This window comes from Mchenga conophoros, linkage group LG14 (genome assembly GCF_057382185.1).
Source record: "Mchenga conophoros isolate Kocher_MC1m ecotype Shallow Benthic linkage group LG14, M_conophoros_male_GT1.1, whole genome shotgun sequence".
NCBI lineage: Eukaryota > Metazoa > Chordata > Actinopteri > Cichliformes > Cichlidae > Mchenga > Mchenga conophoros.
Genome location: NC_140539.1, coordinates 29,635,472 through 29,660,298, shown reverse-complemented (window position 1 = coordinate 29,660,298; position 24,827 = coordinate 29,635,472). Strand labels below are relative to the sequence as shown.

Here is a 24,827-nt window from a genome sequence, read left to right as displayed (position 1 = left end):
CTCCCTCAGGTGTCGGTGTGTTGGTGGTTCTTTGTGTCTGGGGGTGGGCGTCCGGGTACACACCGGCTCACTCCTTGGCGGCCGCTTGTCGGGGCCTGGGGCCTGGGGCTCGCTCGGGCCCCTTTGGAGGTGGGGTGCCCCCGGCCTCTCGGCCTAGGGCTCGGTCACTCAGGCGCAGCTGGGGGCCGGCGGAGCTCACGGGCGCGTCACTGCAACTCCCCCTGACTTCTGCTCCGCGGCTGCTGGGCGAGCCCTCATCTGGGACTCTCCTCAGCTCTTACTGGGACAGTGGCGCGGCTGCCCCTCTGTTGGTCTTCCATGGTCTCTTGTGTTCTGGGGGCCTCTGGATGTCTGGAGTTTTGATCTCCTCCATACCCGCTTCACACCCTGGAGGACGGGGCTGTGGCCCCCCCACACTCCCTAGCAGATCATTACATGGAGAAACCTTTGGAATGCAAGCATGCTGATCCACACAGGTATGCACACATGGGTATTCACAGACGCGGACTAAAGCTTTCTTGGCTGCTGCCTCAAAGCACACTGTGCGCTGTCTATCTTGCGTGCTGCACAATATCGTTTATTACTTAGTAAATACTGATATCTATGACTAGCTAGTTTATTGTGATGGTGCTTTGTTTTCTCTATTATTATGTTGCTCTTTGTTGTTTGCTGTCTCCTCTGTTTGTTTTTGTTTGTTTGTTTGTTTGTTTGTTTTTCTCCATACAGGTGACCCAGGAGTTTTTTTTTTTTTTCTCTCTCTTCCCCCCCCTTCTCACCGTCTCTTCTCCCCTTTGGTTTTCTTTCTTTCTCTCCCCCTCTCTCTCTCATTCATTCCCCCTGTCCTATTTATTAAAAAAAAAAAAAAAAAAAATGACAAAGGATGAACTGAAGCTCTGCCATCACGTAATGTCGCATACTGCTGTTTCTGATGTCATTTAGAAAAAAAAAAAAAAAAAAAAAGAAAGTGAATATGTAAACATTATAAGCATGTAATCGTGTAAATACCAAAACATGTAAATATTAAATATAAATGGAAATGTGTACATAATTACATCTGTAAACATCATAAACACATCTCTGTAAATCAAATAAAATATGAATTTGCTTCTACACCGTACAAAATCATTCAATTTAATATTTAAGTCCTTGCCCGTCTATTCCTTGTGTATGAATCATAACTTTAAAGAATAAACAGGTCTAACTCATTCTGTGTGTGCAGAGAGTTCAGACATATATATATATATATATATATATATATATATATATATATATATATATATATATATATATATATATATATATACACATGTCTCCATAAAATGCGATAGAATTAGGTTTTATTTTCATGAATGCAAGTAAACATATCATAGTATAGTTTTTACTTGAATAAACAAAAGAACCGATTCAACTGTTTTCCAACAGTTTGCTGATGACTTGAACGCAGCACACAAGCATATGATGTGTTTAAAAGCATCGCGTGTTCACGATCACAAGACAGTTGGAGCTCCGGAGTCCGTTTTCTTCAGACTTAGCGTCCCTGTCATCATACTTGAGGTGCTTCCGTCCGTGTAGCAGATTACCGGGCTGTGATGGAGCGCTGGCGGGGCAGAGTGGCTCTGGTGACCGGAGCCTCGGTCGGGATTGGGGCGACTATAGCCGTGGAACTGGTCCGGCTCGGTATGAAAGTAATGGGCTGCGCCAGGGACATAGGAAAAATCCAGGTTTGTTCTGAAGTGGAAACTCAGATCCCGCAGAGAGTAATTTAATGTAAACTAGCTAGCACGGAGTAAATTTTGATGTTAAAGTTGCCGTAATGCAAATAAATAAATAAATAAATAAATAAATAAATAAATAAATAAATAAATAAATAAATATAGCTTTCAGACTTACAAAAGACAGGCTGGGCGAGCAGGAAGTATTAAACTATTATAAACTGACGAAAGCATGTAGTTACAGCACACTAATATATTACATTATTATTTAACCGCACAAGTGTTTTGTTAACAGCCACTGCACGGAACGTTAAGTTTAATATGGCACAGAAAGTAGGAAGTTGGACACGTGACTTTCATCTGAATTGTAGTTTTCCTAAATCAAAATGTTAAACACAACAATGAAATTCGCCTTTTTGTCCTCTTTTTCTTGAATTGCCTAGCTCTAAGCTGGCAGACCATCCTAACACACAAGTCAGCATTTTCGATTTGGTACTCACTGAGGGGTTTTTTTTTGTTTTGTTTTTTGTTTTAGCTTTGATAGAAAATGATGTTTTCAAAGATTAGCTACAACCATCTATTTAGCATATAGTAAATGAAGAACTTGACTTTCTGAAGTTTTTTTTATTTCCTTGATGAAATGCATGAATTGTTTGAATCACACCTCAAGACAAAACCAGAGAAAAGGCTTTTGCAGGCATCATCACATCATCATGTGCCTGCTGTTACAAAATGATTATTAGGTCAGTGAAATAAGCAAAACTCAAAAACGGGCAGAACATCCAAACACAGGCAAACTACTGCTTGTGGGTCACTGAGCTTTGATATGCAAACTGAAAACTCAAATCAATGTATTTACAGTAACTTAATCTACATGTTTGAATAGTAGATTCGTACACTTTAAAAACACAAATGGGATTCTGAAGTCTGTCATCTTTTTCTATTCTGGTTTCAGAAACTGGCAGCAGAGTGTCAGAGCGCCGGCCACCCTGGTGTTTTGGTTCCTTTCAAGTGTGACTTGAGCAAAGAGGAGGAGATTCTGGTCATGTTTGCAGCGATCAAAGAGCAGCACAAAGGTGTGGACGTGTGCATCAACAACGCTGGCTTGGCTCATCCAGACCTGCTGCTAAATGGCAAAACCAGCGGCTGGAAGAACATGATGGATGTAAGAGCTCTGAGTTATTGTAGAAATAAAATACTTGTTTTGATCTGGAAGAACTTTTCGCATTGCAGATCATTGCATTGTAAAAAGTAATTCACATTTGTTGATTCCAGATATTTTCTTTACATTTTATTTATTTTCTTGGTTTCTTACAGGTGAACGTTCTTGCTCTGAGTATCTGCACACGTGAAGCTTATCAGTCAATGAAAGAGAGAAATGTTGACGATGGGCACATCATAAACATAAACAGGTGTGCAATTTTTCACAAACTTGTAATATTGTTATTACCATTATCTGTATTTTACCACAAAGTCTCATTTTACAGAAGGAGAGTGCCTAGTGACTGGGCCTTAGCTTAAGGGGCCCACTGGCATCCATCAGTCTAGTAACTGAATATTTCAATTCATTTTAATTATATTTATATAGCACCAAATCACGACAACAGTCAATTCAAGGCGCTTAATACTGTAAGGTAAAGATTCTACAATAATACACAAAAACCCTGGCAATCAGACAACCTCCTGTGAGTAAATACTTTGGCGACAGTAGGAAAGAAAAACTTCCTTTTCACAGGAAGAAACTTCTGATAGGACGAGTCAGCCATGAATGGTTGTGGGTCCATTTAACAAATTAACAAAGTCAAAGAGACGCTGCAAAACATCAGGATAAAATAACTGCTGCAACCCTATATACAGTTTTGTGGGCAGCAGAGTGTCTTACATCAGTGAGAAATTACTTAAAAAATAACACAAAATAAATGTTGCTTAATGCTCGCCTGGTTAATGCCTCATAAATCTGTTGCAGCATGTGCGGACATCGTGTAGTTCCCAAAGCTGTTCTGCATTTCTACACCGCCACAAAGTATGCTGTAACCGCCCTGACGGAGGGCCTGAGGCAGGAGCTGCGTGCAGAAAACAGCCATATCCGAGCCACAGTAAGGCTGCAGCCAATCTAAAAGTGTCTGAAACACCAATATTACAGTTTTCAGATACACACATGTAGTAGTTTGTGAAGATCCCTCAATATCAGCTCTTTTTTGCAGTGTATATCTCCTGGTTTAGTGGAGACAGAATTTGCTTTCCGGCTCTACAGCAACAGTCCTGATAAAGCATCTGGTGCATATTCTGCATATAAGGTAAAATTATTATTCCTACTCTTCATGCACTGCTAATACAATAACTCAGATAAAATGTATTTCATTTGGATGCCAGTCTAGCTCACTGGGTCAAGCAGGCGACCCATATGCCAAAAGGCCACTATAGGGGCTCAGGTGTGATCTGGCCTGGCCACTTTCTGCATGTGATTCATTCCCTGCGTTTCTGTCTACTCTACTGATCTATAAAAATAAAGAAGAAAAGGCCCAAAATAAAAAATATTTTTAAAGCTGTTAATCATGTTCCACTTCTCTGACAGCCTCTGGAAGCAATAGATGTTGCCAATGCTGTTACATACGTGCTCAGTGCGCCTGCTCACGTTCAGGTGATTTCCTCTTATTTTAATTCTTTTTTATTGTGAATTATTGGTTTTCCTGATTTGCTGTTTAAACATCAGCACTTTGCTTGTAATAATATATAAAAAACATCTTTCTTTCAGATTGGAGATGTTCAGATGCAAGGCACGGAGCAAGCTTAGGGTTGACCTACATGATCCCCCTGAATTAACCTACTTCCTTACTACACTTATGAAAATGATGAGTTGTGATATGGTCATGAAACAGTTTTGTTTATGATGTTTGTCCTTAAAGTTTTCACTGATTTATAAAATAAAAAGTTTTTGTGGGGGAAATTTGTGAGTGTTCTTATTTCACTGAAGGAAATCTGATTTAAAGAGCAGTGTATGGTGGAAAACATACAGTTGTAGGTGTAAAAATATCTCAAACATATGTTTCATTCCTCCAACAATAGTAATAAAATGTAAAGTTATTATATAATACCTCACTAATTCATGGGAAAGTAGAGTCTGAGAATATTAGTTAACAAAGTTAACCCACCGTGTGTAAAAACAAAAACTGTGGTGACTCTTTGTGACGAGGGAACAGTGAAAAGTAGCTTCAGATTTCGGTTAACTAAAATACTTTTTTCACACCTTGTTTCATGTCTTAGCATATTCCAACTTCAAACTATAACAACACTGGACCCCACCAGATGGATTATGCAGCAAAGTCTTTTTTTGACTAGTATTCTTCCTAATTGTGGTCACGATGACTCTAACTGAGCCTACTCTGAAAAAAATAATCTTCTTGTTTTTGGAAACATTGGAACAATTGCTGACATGTTTTTTTTCCACTGATGATCCTGTTTTTTGTGTTGTTTGTACTTTTCTATTTTCCTTTGTACTAAAATGGACTTATATGTCTGAAGTAATGTTTCGATGTAGAGGGAGGATAAGCTTTCACCCCTTTCTGTTTTGACCACTAGAGGTCACAAGCATGACAGAGAGATTAGGTACCCTGCTTATGTCTCCAATTTGATTGATGGCCCTAGCCTTGACCTTTTGACCCCACCGGAAGTACTCCGGAAGTGTATGATCCATAAGCGCGATGAATTGCATCCGGTGAGGGGGAGGGTTCTCCGGAAGTGTGTATTGGATTCCATATGTGTGACAAAATGCAACCGGTGGGGGGAAAATGTATGTTTTCTCCCTTAGAGGGAGGGGGTCTGTGGAGGGAGGAGAATTAAAAACAGAGAGGGAGGGGTATGGTTCCTGGGGGGATCAGAGAGGGAGGGGTTCCTGAGGCATCGGGGTGACACAGCAGATTTCTGTTGAGTCAGTGCTGTATAGAGAGACAGAGCAGCAGTTAGTTTTCAGTTTTTAGTTAGCAGTTAGGTGGGCTAAGCATTTGACCTTGACCTCTACTGTTAGCCCCTGAGGTCAGAACATGTTTTCCATACATCCATCCATCCATTCGCTTCCGCTTATCCTTTTCAGGGTCGCGGGGGGCGCTGGAGCCTATCCCAGCTGTCATAGGGCGAAAGGCGGGGTACACCCTGGACAGGTCGCCAGTCTGTCGCAGGGCCAACACATAGGGACAGACAACCATTCACACTCACATTCACTCGCACATTCACACCTAGTGACAATTTGGATTAATCAATTAACCTATCCCCACAATACATAAAATACTAAAATACAATGAACTTTTGCCAAAAGTTATTTAAGTGTTATTTGTGATTAAATATCATGATTTTTCTTTTCTTTGTTTTTTTTTTTTAGCTTTGTCATGGTTATATAAAACAGAGAGGTTTGGACAGGCAATTTATCTAAATGTTAATCAACCTTTATAAAGCACACCCTCTATTCATACTGGAAATCTGACTTTTGGCAAGAGTTCATTGTTAATAAATGGTGCACAAAACTTTGTGTTTGTTCAGCACACACAGTTCACCTTTGCGCAATTTCTCCCATGTACTGAAACAGCAATTTCTTCACATAAATCAGTCAAATCTAGGAAAAGTTCCCACCCCAGACCTTCACAATCAGCTAAGTGGATTTGCAGATTCATACACATACAGTGCTAAAAACACAAAGTGGATCTTGAAGTCTATAATCTTTTTTCTTTCTGATTTCAGAAAGTCACAGCAGAATGTCAAAGTGCTGCCCACAATGTCATTGTCATGCATTACAAGTGTGACCTGATCAAAGAAGGACATCCAAGTTCACAGCAACCTAAAAGCAGCACAAAGGTGTGCACTTGTGCTGCAACACAATCACTGCTACGTGGAAAAACCAGGATTGAAATGCAGGTAGGAGGTCAAAGTTTTAGCAGTTTTGCTGCTTGATCTGCAGTAGAGTAAATGGACAAAGAACCAATATTTCTTTACAGCACTTAAGTTGACTTTTTTTATTTGTACTGGCAACTTTTTACTTTTACTCCTGTCATCCTAACACAACTCTTTCTGACATTTTCAAAAAAAGCTCATAACTTTAGGTTTAACAAATCTGAGGGGACCTAATATTTCCTGTTGTCACAGTCAGCAGTTGCAGACTGTGTGGAGTGGAGAATAGAGGACCCAAATGCACACAAAACAATGCTTGGAAATGAACTTAATATTAACTGAACGCGAGCTATTTATTAAAGGCTGGTTTTAACTGGACAAAACAAGAAGCAACAGCAAAATTAAACATTAACCTTCACTGGGTGAACTTGCCAAACATAAAAAACCCTGAAGATGGACATAGACATGGACATGTAAATCTGACATGAAAAACCTAAAATGTGAAGACTTGAGTGTATGAAAATCCAGGAAAACATGGCACGAGCAGGGGAAGTCATGGAGAAACAGCTGATTAGAATGAACATAATGGTGCCACAGGGGAAGTGAAACTAAATACAATGAACATGGGACACCAGAGCTCTTCAAAATAAAACAGAAAACAAAACGGGACACATACATGACATGAGCCTGACAACATAGGACACGCAGAAATGAAACATTACAGGTTAAGACACGCAGACTTAAAATGATGAACTGACGAGAGAGACTTACACACAGGGATTGATAACACAAAGGGAGATCTAAGAAACAATGAACTATAACAGCAACCTAAGCATAATAGAAGTGAGCTTAGATAACTAAATAAGACTTAAACATAAACAATGAATATCATAAGAAAACTCCAAACATTGGGTCAAACAACCCAGGACCGTCACACCCGTCACTACACCCCTGAAAACATCAAACTGATTTTAAATCTAAATGGAGGGAACAACAAGTCATTAACGACAGGCCTATTGGTGTATCCATCACTGCTATTTGTCACATTTGAAAAGATGAAGAAAGCACAAAGAAAAATCAAATTTATGAGTTATAGCTCTATACTGAAGGGTTAAAGTGGAGCAGATCTAATGTTGTGCAGATTTCCCTAAGTTGTAGTTATGACACTTCAATATGTAGCTAGTGTTGCATATGAGGAGTGGACACAAAGTGGCAGGTAGTTTTTCACAGTTCAACAAGTATCAGCAAACACACAAATTGTTTCTGTGCAGGTTGTTAAGCAGTGAGTCTAAAGATCCAGCTGCTGTATTTTCATGGAGAGTAAAGAATGTGAAATAGTTTCATTCAGAGATGGAAAAATATGTGAGAAAGAGGAGAGGGGAGGAATAAGAGATGTTATATTTAAAGGTAACCACTCTCAGTGACACTTGATAAACTAGAGAATTTAAAGCTTGCATTAATTAATTTTTCAGTTTACATGAGGTTATGTTATGAAAAGTCTTGCTAAACAAACTAAAGTATACTAATGTTTGTTGTTCAGCGGGTGGTTGAGTGTACATTTTCACAATCTTACAATGCTGAGATTGCAACCATTCCCCACCTCTCTTGATTGGAGGCCATGACAGTTTGCATATTAACAATCGTGAAAAGGCAGCACAGTGGCTAGCACTTGCCTCATAGCAAGAAGGCTTCAAATCCAGCATCTGGTGGCTATCTGGTGGTTCTCCTCGTGTCTGCTTGTGAGACACTTCAACAACATGCAGTGGTGAGGTTAATTTGTGATTTCAAATTGCCCATTGGGTGTGAATGGTTGTTTGCCTCTCTGGATAGGTTGCCAGTCTGTCGCAGGGCAGACTACCATAGAGTGAGAGGGCCTGTGGTAGCAGATCTCTCACTACAAACATGAACCATGGCACATCCCTCATTTTTAAGCATAAAAGAAATCACTCAGTACTGACTGTTAGCACCAGGTACTTGAAGTGGCATTCATGCTTAACAATGAATTGTTTATATATATATATATATATATATATATATATATATATATATATATATATATATATATATATATATATATATATATATATATAGAGAGAGAGAGAGAGAGAGAGAGAGAGAGAGAGAGAGAGATATAGATATATAGAGATATAGAGATATATATATATATATCTCTATATATATATCTCTCTCTCTATATATATATATATATATAGAGAGAGAGAGAGAGAGAGATATCGGGGGAACCGGCGTCTATACTTGTGTTGTCACTCACTTTTTTGCAGTGGCTTTGGTGGATCCAAGATGGTCTTTCTGCTATTTTGCAGGCAGTCGGTGTGCTGAGTAAGACCTGATGGCTTTCCCACCTTGGTGAACTCCAATTCTTTCTCTGGAGTACTTTGATCAGGATCCAATCACCTGGTTGCAACCTGCAAGAAACTGGAGAGATATCGCTCGGCAGTTTATTGTTAGCACAATCTCTTTATTCTCAAATAATTTAGTCATCCACTCTGCTAGAGTGGTTTCTCTTATAGACTTATTAATAGGCTCACTAGTGAGAGGCAGCGGAAATTGCCCCCCGTGAACGATTTCAAAGGGTGTGAGCTTTTGCGAACCCTGGGTTAGTCGCATCCACATCTTCACCAGCTGTTCTCCACAGAACCAGAAAAGGTGTACTCTCAGTGGCAAGGGAACAACTTAACTACTTCAGCACACTTTGAAGTAGTTATGTGTAGACTGATTGATTGGCATAGAAACATAGAGGCAGGTGTGTGTGTGTGTGTGTGTGTGTGTGTGTGTGTGTGTGTGTGTGTGTGTGTGTGTGTGTGTGTTTTATACTGTCAGATAACCATACACAACCCACCTGAGAGTGAACATGCTTGTGTGTGTGTCTCAGTCTTAGAGGGTTTTGTTATCTACACACGCACACTCTCACACACACACACACAATACACTCCCTGTTTTGTTTGTATTCTGTAAATTGATCTTGCTGTGTTGAGTAGTCAGATGAGCGAATCACACCACTTTAATGTGAAGACTAGCCTGGTCCTGGGGTTGCTGGGGCAACATGACACATGCTGTATAGGTTCAACCAGAAGTTCTCCAATCTGAAAGAAAAGTTATGTGAATGATCATGTTATATTATGATGATGATTATGATCTGTTGTTATTTAAAATGTTTATTAAGTCCAAACAGACTGAAAATAAGCACAAACCTGAACATGAGGAAGGGCACTGAGGACGTATGTGACAGCACTGGCAATGTCTTTTGTTTTCAGAGACTGTTAGAGAAATGCAAAGTGCTTCATTTATTTGTATCTGAATAATCATACCAACACTCCACGAACTGCAGGATTAATAATTTTACCTTGGTTGTAGCATAAAGGGCAGCGACTTCCTCAGGATTTTTGCTGCTGGCCCGTGATATGAATTCTGTCGCCACTAAACCAGGAGAAATGCTCTGCAAAAAGAGATAATGATAAAGGAACTGTTGGAGGTACTGTGCATGTGTCTCACAGCAGCTTATACTTGTGTTCAAGGCACTTTTCCAGTTGGTTACAATGTGTTTTAAAGCCTTACTGTGGCTCGGATATGGGTCTTTTCAACACGCATGTCAGCCTGCCTTTGCTCCCAGCTTCTAATCTCCGTCCTAGGGCTGCTCAATTAATCGAATTTTAATCACGATTATGATCTGGGCTTTCAACGATCATTAAAAATGACTGAGCCAATTATTAGCCCCTCCCTCGTGCTTTACTCTCGCGCTGCTCCGTGTGCCAAATCCAGCGCACCTCTCTGCATTTCGAACACATGTCACAACAATTAAGAGAACCCGAGGGAAGCTCGGAAAGCTAAGCAGAAGTTATTTGGAGAGGAGAGTGACTGCCCTTGGTTGAAAAGAGAGGTAAAAAAAACTTCAGTGGTGTGGAAACATTATGGGTTCGCGGAGTCAGACGTGGATCAAGTAGACATAGTGTGTAAACTTTGCTACAGTGTCATAGCTGCACCACAGAGCAACACTGCAAAGTTCACTAAACATAGATGTTTACATTTTTCATTTATTTTTTATATTGCAAACATTTGCACTGTTATCAGTATTTGCACACTATTTTATATTATTTTTTAAAATCATTATTCAATACATTGTTATTGTTAACCCTTTAAATCCCTGTAGAACTTGAACCGCGTAAGCTAGCGCAATAATTTGTTTTGCATAAGAAACCGGAGGAGTTGTACTTACATCTTATGCCCTCAGCTTGTCCTCGGTCATGGTTTCCTTCCACATATAGCTTTGCAAAAATTGCATAAAAAGCGCTTGCAGGAACAAAAACATAATATTCCAGAAACAGGCTTTGCCGATCGATCAGCTGTTCATAACACTTCCCACATTGAAAAAGACTTCAACGTCGCATGTCCGCCATTTCCTGTCCGAAACCGAAAGTGACGTCATTTTCGCGGAAAATGTAGTTTTTTACTTGTAGGCCTTAAAAGCCTATACTGGTGTTTTTATAAGTCATGTTTGACTATTCTGGATAGTTTCTGGGATGCTTAGAACTCGAATTGCACTGCTGGAAATAGTTTATTTTGATGCACATGCTGTTTTCTTTGCAAATTTGCATCATAGGATTGTTTTTTGTTTTTCCTGCAGTATATAAAAATTGCTGTATCTCCAAAATAAAACTATGAAGACACTCAAAATAAATTTCCTGTTGTAAACTATTTTTTGCGACTTTTGTATTTAAAGTTTTGAGGGATAAGCCTCTTAAATTTCCCCAAGTAGAAATATATGTTAAAAAAAAACCCAAAAACGATTTTCAATTTTTTTGTAGTTTATTGCACTTTTTTGCAATTAATGTAATTACTATGGACTTAATGCAGACATATTATTAAAATATGGGCTATAAAAGTTGTATTGATGTATAGCAACTTGAAATGCTCCCACAAATGGCACTACAGCATGTAAAAAAAAAAAAAAAAAAAAAAAAAGCTCTGGCGGACTTGGTACTATGGTAGGTCTTAAAGGGTTAAATAAATATCGTCAAATAATCGAGATCTCAATTTCAGTGAAAATAATCGTGATTATCATTTTTGTCATAATCGAGCAGCCCTACTCTGTCCTACAGGACACTGACATGACCCAGGTGTACATGTCATGTCAGCCTGCCTTTGCCCCCAGCTTCTAATCTCCGCCCTACAGGGAGGCAGCCGGCCAATCCTGTTGTCAGGTTTATGAAAACAGTTTGAGATAACTTTTACTCTTTAACACTTTCCGTCGTTATTGCTGGGATTTGTCTTAAGGACGCGCACAATAAAACGCTGATTATAAGTGATCCAAAAAGTGCCACATGAACATACTCCCGTTACTGCCCGTTATGCAATTTGGGTTTATGGTTTGACCAAACTCCGAGCGTGCATCCGCAGTATGAAAGGAGTCATAGATTGACCAGGTTACATTTTAAGTTCAATTTTCAATTTAAATGTAATTTTATCCATGTAGCACCAAATCCCAACAACACTTGTTTCAATGTCATTTATATTGTTTAGGCACACATCTGAACTGGTCAGGCTCATGGATTAGAGTCTGGCTAAAGCAGGTCAGCTTACATATAAAATTTAAAGGATATCATGGTCATGATGATGCTCACAGTGTGACTCAGAGCAGGGAAATTTAAACTATGTAAGTCCTGTGATCTGGAGAAGATACAGTTATTATACTATATTTGAACACATCTTGACTTTCTGCTCCTTACATTTTCAAAACTACCTCATTACTTTAGAAAACTGTCCAGAGTCATTTCAAGATCAATGTAGACCTGTGAGAGTTGAAGGATCTTGGTATCATGAAAGGTTTACTTTGTGCTTGGAGTGGTACAGTTGTAAGCTATTCCTTTAGGTAACTCCTTTGTTGATCAGAATCTCAAAGAATAGTATTTCATATTTCATTTGGTACATTTTATCCAAGATGCCCTGATGCACCTAGTGTTATTATGCTTGGGGTTGAGATTCTTTAACCACATACTGTTTCTTAAGTCAAATATCCTTTAATCCAAAAGGAATAATCAAGTCCAGCAAAGCATTTATATTACTGAGATCCACCTACACACTTTTGGCAAGTTTTTTTTTTTTTAACTTAACTACTGCCATGTACTTTGTGGTACGGAAACAGTTCCTGTATAAAAAGGTTCACCCTTTTCAGGACTACATGGCTTTAACTTTTCTTTTTTTTTTGTTACTTTTAAACATACCGGTAATTAAATATTTGACTTTTTATGAATGTATTTTTTTCCTTTCAAATGAATGGAGAAGTTTTCAAACCGTCTTTAAACCCAGCCTACTATGAAACTCAACCACTTCAGCACACTTTGAGGTAGTTGAGCGTAGTTAAGCAGACTGATTGATTGGCATAGAAACATAGAGGCAGGTGTGTATCAATGTGTGTGTGCGTCAGAGGATTTGCTTAGAATTTATAGATTGACACTGAGCTTATTTCATGTCTTTTTCTCATTTATTTAATTGATTTCAGCACTTCTTCATTTTGATGAGTTTCAGCTTCAAGTTTCTGATTCGGATGATTCTAACAAGAGGGTAACATCATGCAACTTCTCAAAGCCACTAAAAAACACACAGTAATGGTAACATCCTCACAGAGTGTCATAAGAGGTTGGTCACAGTGCAAAAGAGGAAATATATCATGTTCCAGCATTATAAAGAAGAAGACAGTTAACACTTGGTTGATCTTCAGTTTTTGCAGCTCTGGACCTCAGCTTCTGTGTGCCACAGAAGTTCTTGCATCATTCAGTCAGACTTGCCTTTTAAAAGAAGAACTTTTAATGTTATTTCTGCTCACCTGCTCAGGTTTGTAATCTGTTTGATGTTGCAGTATGTCCGGTCATCGTTGTTAGATTATAATATTATTTTATGCCATGTTATACCCCTAATTAAAGGTTGTGAATTATTATGTAGTCTTAGTTTGCATTATTCTCCTGAATTAGAAGAAGGTGATAACTATTGCATTTGTTAGACTGATTTGCATTACATTAGACTGCTGATTTATTGTGGATGAATGATATTGTTTTATGATGTTATAAGAAATACTGTTTGCAGAAAGTCATCGCCTTATTTGTCTGATTAGAAGAGAACAGAGCATGCTGGAGTTTTCTGCCCCATCTCAGCAGGAGCAGATAAACGGGGAGCCAAGGTCGTAGCTTAGGCGCCGTGTGAGAGAAAAGCATGTGAATGTTTAGGCTTTTATGATAAGGTGGGGGCACCAGAGTCTATAAGAGTTTGATTAATGCTCCACCATTTTGAGATCTGAGGCTGTCTGCATACAGTGTCCATCTCCCACGCGTGTGATCATTAAAATCCTCGTTTGACTCAACCCGGCCGGACCCGTGTTGTTATTGTGGTTTTTCCTCTTGTCTCCATCCCCAATTTTGAACTCGTAACATCGTGTACTTCCCAGTGCAACTACACATTTCTACACCGCCACCAAGTTTGCTGTAACCGCTCTGACTGAGGGCCTGAGGCAAGAACTGCGTGCAGAAAAAACTCATATCCGAGCCACGGTAAGGCTTTAAAATATACCATAACCAGCTCATAAAGTGCCAGTATAATTCATAATGCTAGTAACAGTTGCTATGAGACGCATACACAGTACGTACAGGAGTTCCCTCATGATTTTTTTTTTTTTTGCAGAGCATTTCTCCTGGTTTAGTGGAGACTGAATTTGGTCCACGGCTCTTCAAAGACGATCCTGATAAGGCTGCTGGTCTATACTCAGAATATAAGGTAAAGGGATCATTCCTATAATTAAAGTATCGTTGATATAATTACTCAAGTAAAGAGTATTCAGTCACTTTTCACTTCTCTCACAGCCTCTGGAAGCAAAAGATGTTGCCAGTTCTGTTGTATATGTGCTCAGTGCCCCTCCTCATGTTGAGGTTTGTGCTTTGCTCTTGTTTTTATGCTTTTTATTGTGTCTTATTAAGACTTTCCTGTTTAACTTTGACTCATAATAAGACAACGTTCACGTAACTTTTGTTTCAGATTGGAGACATTCAGATGCGAGGGACAGAGCAGGTGTCTTAGAGCTGCACCACAAGACCCTCTCAAATTATACAATGACAGATTTCACTTCTTTACAACATTTTAAAAGATAATGACTTGATACGATCATGAAACAATTTTATGGTGTTGTTTTTTTTTCACAAATGTATAAAATAAAAAACAATCTTCAGGGGAAATTTGTTGCATTTCTTTTTTCTTTCTTTTTTTTCTTTCTTTTTTTAAATTGCATTAAGGGAAGTCTGATTTTTAATAAAATCTTTATCGTTTAAAAACCATGTCTGAACCTTAAGTATAAATGTACTTGAGAAATTAAGCATTAGTAGTATTAATGAAGTATAGCAAGATATGTAAGATAATTGTAAAAATTTTAGAAAAAGAAAATGCAAAAATAAATAGAAAATATATTTATGTAATATCAATAAGTGACACATCACAAATACATGTAAATAATTAAATAAAATGGTGAACCTACTGACTCGTTGTTATTCTTAAGCTGTGGTTTTGATTACTAATTGACTGAGTTTCTTTTATTTTTTTGTGTCTCTGTCAGTATTCCAGCATCGTACATTCTGTTTTATACTTAAAATGATAAGTAGTCTTAGAGGTGGATTCTTTGTGTTTTAGTTGACTGTAGCCTCCCACATGTTTCTCTATGCTGTGTGTTTTTCTCACAGTGCTGTGTCTAGTTGGTTACTTTCGGCTTTACTTTGTGAGTTGTCTTTTCTGCTTTCCTTCGGTTTTGTTTTTCCATGTCCTGTGTTTTTAAAGTCTCGGTTTGCTTGTGTGCTCTGTTGTGTCACACTGTGTTCCAGCTCGCTTTGCTCCTAATGTGCTTCCTGCTGGCTTCTTGTGTGTTTAGTTAATGTGTAGTAATGGCATAAACAAATGCCATGTGTTTTGAAACTCTGTAACTAGACTTCATTGTTTTTTTTAATCCCCTCTCTCTCCTGCGGGTAGTTTATCCTTAAAGCTCGGGTCCTCTACCAGACCCTGGGAGTATGAAGGTGCGCTCTTCTAGGACTGTGTTCTTCTGAACAGAGGTCTGATATTGTTCCTGGGATCTGCTGGAGTTTCCCATTCTCACATACATTAATCACATAATTTCAGTTTCTGTGAGACACCTGCACAACTCTTCTGAGTTTCCTCAGTATCCACTCTTTTTTGCAGTGCATTTTCTCTGGTTTATTGGAGACTGAATTTGCTCCATGACTCTACAAGGACACTCCCGATAAAGCAGGTGCAAGCGACAGAGCAGCCCTTATAGAACTACACCATGTGACCTTGTCAAATAATGGAGTGAATTTTTTTTTTATACTTCTTTGCTACATTTATGAAGATGATTTTAACTTGTCATTAAACAGTTTTATGAAGTTGTTATAGACATTATATACTAAGGTATGAAATAATCAAGTAATTATTTTGGGGGGAACTTTGTTGTACTTCCCTATCTAATTGCACTTCACGGATATTTGTTAGAAAAACTTTATGGTGTAAAACATTAAACCTTAAGTATGAAAATATCTCAAATTATATATTTCAGTATTCAAAAAGAATTGCTTAACATAGTAATATATTTAAGATAAAAAATACATAAATCAGTGGTAAAATAGCTCATATATATTTCTATAATGTCCATTCCACATTACTAATACCTGCAAATAAGTGAACAAACCAATCCTAAAAATATTTGCATAAATCTATCCATGTATTTATCGTTTTAAAAACTCAACTTTTCCTGTGTCCGTTTAGAAGCACATTAGATGGTGCAAAGGAATGTATAGCCAGTACTGAAATAAATACTAATACTAGATGTGACTCTTAAATTTAAGTCGGAGTTTTACTTGCTTTTGATCAGTTTGTGCAATCTGAATTCCCTTGAAGTATTTAATTACAACAACAGAGCTGATTGATCTGTTTTCCTATGTTTGCACCTGATTTTAATGCAGCACACAAACCTGTTTTAGAGCGTGGGGCGTAGCGTGGCACCAGGGTACACAGCAAATTCTGGTCTTTGGAATAAACTCTCAGGGAGTTCAGATTAACTACATTTGAGTGTACATGCGTGACCATCGAATGAACTCTAGTGCAGAGTTAGAGTAACTCTTTTCCGGGAGTTGATTTTTCAACTCTTTATAGGAGTTAAAACTAAACTCTCACGGAGTGAAATTTCTACTACCATATAGAGTAAAATTTAACTCATAACTAGAGTTAAGTTTGATATTAACTCTTTTGTAGTGTTACTCATCAATTGAAAAAAGTTTTAGGTTTTTGGTGCAAATTACTACAAAAACACAATAGTGATTATTATGAATGTATGGATTTTATTTATCAAAAATAACATATTCAAATATGAATGCTGCATGGATTAACATACATTCTGTGTAACAGTACTGTAATAGCATAATATCCACCATTATTGGCAGCTAAACAGTTGAGGTCAGAAAGGCCTAACATTGGGCGAGAAGAAAAAAAAAAAACAGAATTAAAGGAAAAAAATGACTACAGAATAAGCACTTCTTGTAATGCAGTGTTAACGTGAGGAAGACTCTGTAAAGTCTCCATCAAGCCAACAAATTAAGTAATGCAACTCTCTCACAGAACATAAAATTGTGAATCACACCCATATGACATTTGGGCATCAAAACATTTGAAATGTCTTACTTTCTCCCTTTCTAGGACCAGTATCTTCTTAAAAATGGTTTCATTTACCTGAAAAGCAGGACACTGATCATGGAAACACGTTTCATGGTTAACATGCATAACAAAAACAGAGAGAGAGCGAGAGAGAGAGAGCAAGTCTTATTACACACTACAGTTGCAGAGCAAACTACATGAAATACTATATTAAATTATTTTTCTCTAATCTGTTTTATCTTCGTGTTTAAGCTTTTTCAAGTAATGGCAACTAAAGAGTCAAGTATAAGTCAATTAAGTACTGTATCTACATTTCTTTCATGTATGCTGTCCAATAGAGGCTGAACTATTTGAAGTCCGGCATCACTTGTGTCACTGCTCTGACAGCTGGTGGTTGAGACAGACAATGTATCTGTTAGACTTGGAGAGGAGGGCTCTTCCACATGTTGCTTCAGGACAGTCAAATCTGAGGGTGACAAATAAAAATATTAGAATACAAGGTATATACAATCAAAAACACAACACAACAAAGATACCATTTATGCACACAGGGCCAGTAAATTGCACGGTTTGATTAAATTATACTTTCTCCCAGGAGAACAGATGGTTATTTTGTATTTTATTATGGTAATATACAATTTACATACCACAAGGTGTGAGTGTCACATAGTGTGTTAGGTCTGAGCAGTCACGCAGCTTCTTGGATGATTGTGTTTCCAGGATGTCTGAAATGCATGTGATAAATCCAACTTACTGTTGAGCCATGAAAACAGCATTTTGTGATTGTTACCACAGGATATTAGACAAATTAAAAATGTTTATTTAAGAGTAACTGTACAAATCAAATCCTTCAAAATCTATCAGAGCATATATTTACTTACCTTCAGCTGTATAGATGACAAAACACACCTCTTTGACTGCTGCAAGTTCAGGAAAGATATCCTCATCCACCTCTATACCCTGCTCATCCGTGACTTTCAGTGCTGCATTTTCTGGTATGAGAAACTTCTGCTGCACTGAAGTAAAATCATCACTTAGTTAATAACAACATTATCATTTCTTCTTTAATGACTTAGTACAAACCATAACTTACCTGCTCTCACAAAATCTGTGAAGCTGACTTCTTCCAATTTTGCATATTTCTTTGTCTCTCTGTGTTTTACTTTTATCAACATCTTGGCCACCTACGGAAAAAAATACCTTTACTACTATGAAACACAACACAAGAAGAAGAGGTTGTTTATGGTAACTCTATGTAAACTGTGTATAACTTAATCAACGAACACTGTCTTACATTGAGTTAGCCTGTCCACACTAAATATTGCTTAAAATCTATTTAGCTAGGCTGGTTTAGCAGACAATGTGACTGCATGTTTGCTGTGTCCTTGTCTTTACAGTTCTGGAGACAGGGTTGTGTGCATGTCTCAGTGTGCAGCAGGACTAACTAACTGATGTTAATGGTACCTCAACATCTCATCAGTGCAGGCTGCACCTCTCTTTGGTTAAATACGGCCATTACCATGAGTCTAAACAGAATATTACTGTAGTTAGCTAACGTTAAATTAAACGTTAGTGTTAAAATTAAGAAATAGAAATAAACGTTTTCATTGACAACGTGAAATGTGTATCTTAAAATACAGTAAGATAAGTAAGTTAGCTAACTTTTGACTAGCATTAGCCTAGCTGCTATCTCCAAATCAGCATAACATACAGAAAACACATGTAGTGCTAGTTAGTTAACTTTATATTTTACTTGTGCATCCATGTAACTGAATATATATATATAAATAACATCACTACACTCACAGAAAATTCCAAAGTAAATAAAGTATTTTTACCTCCTACATGTCGGAGTCCAAGAAAGAAACACAGATAGGCGCTGTAACGGTCGACAGACAAACAACACCAGCAATGTGTTGAATTAGACTCCTTAGCACCCAGTGAATGAACACCTAAATATTACACCGCTTTAGAGTACTCCCCAACACTGACTGTAGTATAAGGTGAAAAATAAACTCCCGGAATGTAACTCTTGCGCACTTTTATGCCTAACTCCAGAATATTTAACTCCAGTGATTTGCTGTGTACACTCAGGAGGAGGAGGAATTCTGCTGTGCCAATGTGCTGCAGCCTCGGTGTCAGTTATGTTTGAGATGTTTATATAAATGCTTTATATCACAGGACACTCGTCACTCACGCTCTTTATACTTGTGATTCTTTCCTTGTTCTTTCGTGCGTGTCTGAACACCGGCGTCCGGGCTGTGATGGAGCGCTGGCGGGGCAGAGTGGCTTTGGTGACCGGAGCCTCGGTCGGGATTGGGGCGGCTATAGCTGTAGAGCTGGCACGGCTCGGAATGAAAGTGGTGGGCTGCGCCAGGGACGTCGGAAAAATACAGGTTTGCAGTTTCTGCGGGGAGTAATTTAATGTAAAGTGACTCTGTCACGAAGTATTGGTTGATATCTAATGCTATGAGGATCATTTTTCAGCAGAGTTAGATGTATTTTTCTCATAAACCTATGTGTTGATTGTGCAATTCACAGTTTGTGTCACACCTCAAAACCACAGAAATGTAGAAAATGTCTTTGGCAGGCATCACTGCATAATCATGTGCCTGCTGTATAGTATACTCTTTGTGAGCTGTTCACAAAGAGCCTCAAGCAAAAATTTATTTGTATTGCACTGCTGCACGTAAGTATTTGAACACTTGGAAATCAGCAAGAATTCTGAATGGTGACCTCATTCATCCTGTCCCCTTAGCAGAAAAGCATGATGTTTCCACCCCCAAATCTTCACAGTAGGGATGGTGTTCTTGGGATGCAACTCATCCTTCTTTTTCCTCTGCAAGTGAAGTTTAGACCAAAAAGTTCTATTTTGGTCTCATCTGACCACATGACTTTCTCCCACACCTCCTCTGGATCATCCAGATCGTCACTGTCAAACTTCAGACGGGCCTGGACATGTGATGACTTGAGCAGGGTAACCTTCCGTGCAATGCATGATTTGAGACCACGTGTTCTACTGACAGTGACCTCTAAAACTGTGGTCCCAGCTCTCTTCATTACATTAACCAGCTCCTCCTGTGTAGTTGAGGGCTGATTCCTCACCTTTCTTATCATCAGTGATACCCCATGAAGTGAGATCTTGTATGGAGGCCCAGTCCAAGGGAGACAGTCGTCTTTAGCCTCTTCCGTTTTCTAACAATTGCTGCTTGGCAATTGCCCCGTAGCCCTTTCCTGCCTTGTGGAGGTCCACAATTTTATCTCTGATTTCTTTTGACAGCTCTGTGGTCTTGCCCATGGAGGCAGTTGGAGTCTGACTGGCTGTAGGGTGGACAGGTGTCTTTAAAAAGCTCAGACAGGTGCTACTAATTTAGATTAATAAGTGGAGTAGACGTGGACTTTTTAAAGGCATAGTAACAGGTCTTTGAGAGCCAGAATTCTTGCTTCTTTGAAAATCATACAATGTGATTTCCTGAATTGTGTTTTAAATGCTGTATCTCACGGAGGGAATGCACCTACAATGTGAATATCAGACCACTCCATGATTTCTAAGTGGGAGAACTTGCAAAATCGCAGGGTTTTCAAATACTTATGTTCCTCACTGTAAATGTTTAAATGGTAGATTGAAACACAGAGCAAACACACAAAGGGAATCCTGAAGTTTGTCATCTTTTCAGACAGAATATGACGGCAGCTTTATGTTAAAACGGCATTTGTGCAGCTTTTTTTTCCCTTTAAGACTTTGGTTAATGATTCTTCAGTTGACTTCAATCTGTAAACTTAGAGGTGATATGCAAAGTGAAAACTTAAATCTACTTATTTACACTAAGTTTATATAAATCTAAATTGTGAACGATTTTTACATACATTAAACACACATGGGATTCTGAAGTCTGTTTTTGTTTCCTGCTTGGTTTCAGAAACTGGCAGCAGAGTGTCAGAGTGCCGGCCACTCTGGTGTTCTGGTGCCTTTCAAGTGTGATTTGACCAACGAAGAGGAGATTCTGTCCATGTTTGCAGCGATCAAAGAGCAGCACAGAGGCGTGGACGTGTGCATCAACAACGCCGGCTTGGCTCACCCAGAGCCGCTGCTAAGTGGCAAAACCAGCGGCTGGAAGAACATGATGGATGTAAGAGCTCAGTGTTATCTCCTGGATTGGTCTGCAGCGATGTTTGTGATTTCTTTCAAAGTAACATCAAGGGTGTCCCAGCAGAACAATACATTAAAATAATAAATGTAACCTATCAGTGCTTTTAATGTTGCACCTGAGTAAGAATTAACACTGTGGGTTAATTTACACTTGTGCACAAGAAGAAATGATTAAATGTAAAGTTTTTTTTCTTCTTCTCGGTCTCTTGCAGGTGAACGTTTTTGGGTTGAGTATCTGCGCACGTGAAGCATATCAGTCAATGAAAGAGAGACATGTTGACGATGGGCACATCATAAACATAAACAGGTGCATTTTTATTTGCTGATGTACAATGACGAGCCCGCATGTCGCATACACTGTTGGTTTCATCTACACATAGTTATAATACAACATTCCTGCTACATTAACAATGATAGAAAAACTTACTGTTACGGTTTTAGAATCTTGAAGAGATGCATCCAAATGCAGGATGCAGAGAGGCAGAGGGCAGGAACCAAAGATGCCTCATTTATTCTTAGCCAGCACACAGTCCATAAGAAAAAGTGTCAGGGATAAGAGCTGAGCTAAATCAGAAAAAAGTGATTTAGTTAATCTGTTGATTTATTAAATGATAACTATACCTGAGAAATATGAAAGAAAGCAAAATCTAAGCTGATGATAAAATCACAGAAAACCAAACAGGAATTATGGCTAGAAAATGAAACCCTGAAGGACCAACAACAGAACAGTAAACAGCCAAGAGAATCCAAAAACCTCTTGGCCCACATGGAACACACAGAAAAAATGTCTGCGCTGGAAAAGGTGCACAGCTCAGGAATTATCATTATCAAATCATCAAAACAAAATGATTGTTACAGACCTGATACAGCTCTGTGGTGGGCCACAGATTTTCTTGAATCAATCAGACATGGCTTTAAAGGAATAACTTAAAGATCAATACATGTTGTTTAATGCCCATCTGTGTAAAAGCTAACAAATTGCCTGCTGTTTTAGTGTATGTGGACATCATGTGATTCCCCTTGCTGATACACATTTCTACACCGCCACCAAGTTTGCTGTAACCGCTCTGACTGAGGGCTTAAGGCAGGAGCTCCGTGCAGAAAACACCCATATCCGAGCCACAGTAAGGCTTTAAAACATTGTAACCAGCTCCAAGGCTGCCTTTACCACCAATATAAGCTTCTATGACACACATGCACAATGCTTCCTGAAGTTCTTTTCAGTATCTACTCTTTTGCAGAGCATTTCTCCCAGCTTAGTGAAGACTGAATTTCCTTTGCGGCTCTATAGCAACAATCCTGATATAAAAGCCAGAGCTTTCTCTGCATATAAGGTAAGATTATTATTTCGGCAGTTCATGTACTATTTAGATGATTACTCGGATTAAAAAAAAAAAAATTTTTCATTTCTCTTGCAGCCTTTGGAAGCAAAAGACGTTGTCAACGCTGTTATATACGTGCTCGGTGCCCCTCCTCATGTTCTGGTTTGTGATTTACTGTTGTTTTCATTTTCTTTTAATTGTGACTTATTTAACTTTTTTTGTTTTCTTGTATTATGTGGTGTTATAAAAAGGTAACATTAACATAACTTTTCTTTCAGATTGGAGAGGTTCAGATGTTAGCAACAGAGCAGAAGTCTTAGAGTTGCACCACGAGACGCTCCTGAATTAATAAGACCAATTCTTCTCCTTTATGAAACTGACGACCAGCATTGGGTGTAACATGCTGCTGTAATCAGATTACGGTACATTTTTCAGTAATACAACACAGTTGTAACAATTATAGCACTACTGGCCTTTTAAAGGTTCTTCCAATCATCTGGAGGATGGCCAAATAGAAAGAAAAAACTGTTAATCATGTCTTGCTGTTGCTCTATAACCAGCTGATTTTAGTTCGTGTGTAAGCAGCAGGAAAATTGTAAAATGGGAATCAACTTCTGAGGAGTAAAAATAAGGACATTACTTGTATTTCTTGTTTTGCATGAATTGACAAGAGCACAATGGTAAAAGCACAAACTGCATCCATGATGGAAGCAACTGCATTATACAACTAACTCAACATTAGCTTTTTGCAAATATCTGCACATACACCATGCAAACACAAGGCTAGTTAAAAGCCCAGAGAGATATTAAAGCTGAGTATATGCTAACCCCTGCCCAGCAGCCAGAGCCTCATCTTAAACATCTAACAAATGCAGTGATGAGGTTGGAGGTTCCATTTCTACCCACTCTACCTGTTTCTACAGTGTAATCACAGTGGCAGTCTTTTTTTAAACAGTGTTAGAGCTGGTTTTCAGCGTTTAGAATTAAACGCTAAAAGAAATGCGTATCCACGTAAGTTAGGGATTTGTGTCAGTGTGTGGGGCTATAGCTTAAGGTCATGTTGTTCTTGCTAATTATATGATAGTGTACTTCAGGGAATCTTACAGAGTAGCATCTCACAGGTAATGTGAGTAATGACTGAAACACAGGGGACAGTTTATGATCTGGTCCTTATATAACTTTATGATGTTTGTTCTGAATAATTTCACTAACTTATCTAATAAAATGGTGTTCAAGGAAACTTTGTTGCACTCTGTTATTTTTTTTATTAGAAAATTATGTATCTACATAATTATTATGTATTATTTAAAGGAAATTAAATTTATACATTGTATGGCACAGAAAGGGCTGAAAAATAGCTGAAATATTTGGATACCGTTAATGAATAACATACTACTAATACATGTGAAAGTAAATGTAAAAAGTCCTGAGAATGTTAATGTTATGTTATGTTATTTAAACATATTGAATTTCCCAGAACACACAAACTGAGTGAAGTGACAGAAATGTCTATGTGGCGGCCACAGTAAGAGCTGTTTGAATTCAAAGGGGCGTTCCTCCTTTGGCATTTGATCCATGGCATCCTTTATGAAACGAGAGAAGATAAAGCCATCAACACTCGTTCATGAAAATGATCAACATAATTAACTGCTGTAATAAAATATAAATTTTGTTAAAGTGTTGCCTGAAAAACAATCACCAGCCACTTTATTAGATACAGCTTGCTATTACAAAGTTGGACCCCTTTTGCCTTCAGATCGGCTTAAACTCTAAATGGCAGAGTCAACAAGGTGCTGGAAACACTCCTACTAAGATTTTGGTCACACAGTTGCTGCAGATTTTTTAGATGCACATCCGTAATGTGAATCTTTTAAGTTCCCACATCCCGTTGGATTGAAATCTGGTGACTCTGGACTTCATTTGAGTGCAGCGAAGTCAAAACAGAAAATTACCAGGACATTTTCTGTTTTTCTACGTAATTCTTTTTTACAGCGTGGTTTAAATATTAATTCGATTTTATATTTGTTTTTATACTCTGTCACACTCTGCTGACATTTGTGAGCTACTAGA

At 38.3% G+C, this 24,827-nt stretch overlaps 3 protein-coding genes and 1 long non-coding RNA gene across 8 annotated transcripts; 2 read left to right on the top strand and 2 right to left on the bottom strand.

Annotated features, from left to right (window-relative positions):
• The first annotated feature begins 1,473 nt into the window (after positions 1-1,473).
• LOC146560030 (dehydrogenase/reductase SDR family member 11-like) lies at positions 1,474-15,122 on the top strand. 3 transcript variants are annotated; one of them, XM_085243851.1, is made up of 8 exons: positions 1,555-1,721; positions 2,668-2,877; positions 3,030-3,124; positions 13,465-13,475; positions 14,031-14,149; positions 14,280-14,372; positions 14,459-14,524; positions 14,631-15,122. In XM_085243851.1, exons 1-8 carry the CDS (start codon positions 1,590-1,592, stop codon positions 14,670-14,672), a joined length of 768 nt encoding a protein of 255 aa, XP_085099977.1. In that variant the 5' UTR covers positions 1,555-1,589; the 3' UTR covers positions 14,673-15,122. The 3 variants fall into 3 exon arrangements, with proteins under 3 accessions (XP_085099976.1, XP_085099977.1, XP_085099979.1); XM_085243850.1 differs by lacking the exons at positions 13,465-13,475; positions 14,031-14,149; positions 14,280-14,372; positions 14,459-14,524; positions 14,631-15,122 and adding exons at positions 3,679-3,808; positions 3,917-4,009; positions 4,288-4,353; positions 4,468-4,659 and having other exon boundaries at positions 1,474-1,721; XM_085243853.1 differs by lacking the exons at positions 13,465-13,475; positions 14,031-14,149; positions 14,280-14,372 and adding exons at positions 3,679-3,808; positions 3,917-4,009.
• Positions 8,887-11,962, bottom strand: LOC146560031 (uncharacterized). Of its 2 annotated transcripts, XR_014888200.1 has the most exons (5): positions 10,825-11,962; positions 9,955-10,047; positions 9,803-9,868; positions 9,609-9,694; positions 8,887-9,026 (listed from the first exon to the last, which is right to left on the bottom strand). It is a non-coding gene; the product is annotated as an uncharacterized LOC146560031 (long non-coding RNA). The 2 variants fall into 2 exon arrangements; XR_014888199.1 differs by lacking the exon at positions 8,887-9,026 and having other exon boundaries at positions 9,453-9,694.
• Positions 15,123-16,951: 1,829 nt separating the features above from the next.
• LOC146560029 (uncharacterized) lies at positions 16,952-19,406 on the bottom strand. 2 transcript variants are annotated; one of them, XM_085243856.1, is made up of 6 exons: positions 19,124-19,406; positions 18,750-18,811; positions 18,379-18,469; positions 18,167-18,301; positions 17,933-18,010; positions 16,952-17,751 (listed from the first exon to the last, which is right to left on the bottom strand). In XM_085243856.1, exons 3-6 carry the CDS (start codon positions 18,458-18,460, stop codon positions 17,576-17,578), a joined length of 471 nt encoding a protein of 156 aa, XP_085099982.1. In that variant the 5' UTR covers positions 18,461-18,469; positions 18,750-18,811; positions 19,124-19,406; the 3' UTR covers positions 16,952-17,575. The 2 variants fall into 2 exon arrangements, with proteins under 2 accessions (XP_085099982.1, XP_085099981.1); XM_085243855.1 differs by lacking the exon at positions 18,750-18,811 and having other exon boundaries at positions 19,124-19,404.
• Positions 19,407-19,520: 114 nt separating this feature from the next.
• Positions 19,521-23,997, top strand: LOC146560028 (dehydrogenase/reductase SDR family member 11-like). The gene is made up of 7 exons (XM_085243859.1): positions 19,521-19,681; positions 21,206-21,415; positions 21,648-21,742; positions 22,430-22,559; positions 22,677-22,769; positions 22,854-22,919; positions 23,036-23,997. Exons 1-7 carry the CDS (start codon positions 19,550-19,552, stop codon positions 23,075-23,077), a joined length of 768 nt encoding a protein of 255 aa, XP_085099985.1. The 5' UTR covers positions 19,521-19,549; the 3' UTR covers positions 23,078-23,997.
• The last annotated feature ends 830 nt before the right edge of the window (positions 23,998-24,827 follow it).

Coding starts and splice junctions, on each gene's coding strand:
- LOC146560030 (XM_085243851.1), top strand. CDS start 1,590: ATGGAGCGCTGGCGGGGCAGAGTGGCTCTGGTGACCGGAGCCTCGGTC. Junction 2,878..3,029: donor GCTGGAAGAACATGATGGAT/GTAAGAGCTCTG, acceptor GGTTTCTTACAG/GTGAACGTTCTTGCTCTGAG. Junction 14,525..14,630: donor GTGCCCCTCCTCATGTTGAG/GTTTGTGCTTTG, acceptor CTTTTGTTTCAG/ATTGGAGACATTCAGATGCG.
- LOC146560028 (XM_085243859.1), top strand. CDS start 19,550: ATGGAGCGCTGGCGGGGCAGAGTGGCTTTGGTGACCGGAGCCTCGGTC. Junction 19,682..21,205: donor GGGACGTCGGAAAAATACAG/GTTTGCAGTTTC, acceptor GCTTGGTTTCAG/AAACTGGCAGCAGAGTGTCA. Junction 22,770..22,853: donor GAGCTTTCTCTGCATATAAG/GTAAGATTATTA, acceptor TTTCTCTTGCAG/CCTTTGGAAGCAAAAGACGT.
- LOC146560029 (XM_085243856.1), bottom strand. CDS start 18,460: ATGTTGATAAAAGTAAAACACAGAGAGACAAAGAAATATGCAAAATTG. Junction 18,011..18,166: donor TGTCATCTATACAGCTGAAG/GTAAGTAAATAT, acceptor CATGCATTTCAG/ACATCCTGGAAACACAATCA. Junction 17,752..17,932: donor TGTGACACTCACACCTTGTG/GTATGTAAATTG, acceptor TGTCACCCTCAG/ATTTGACTGTCCTGAAGCAA.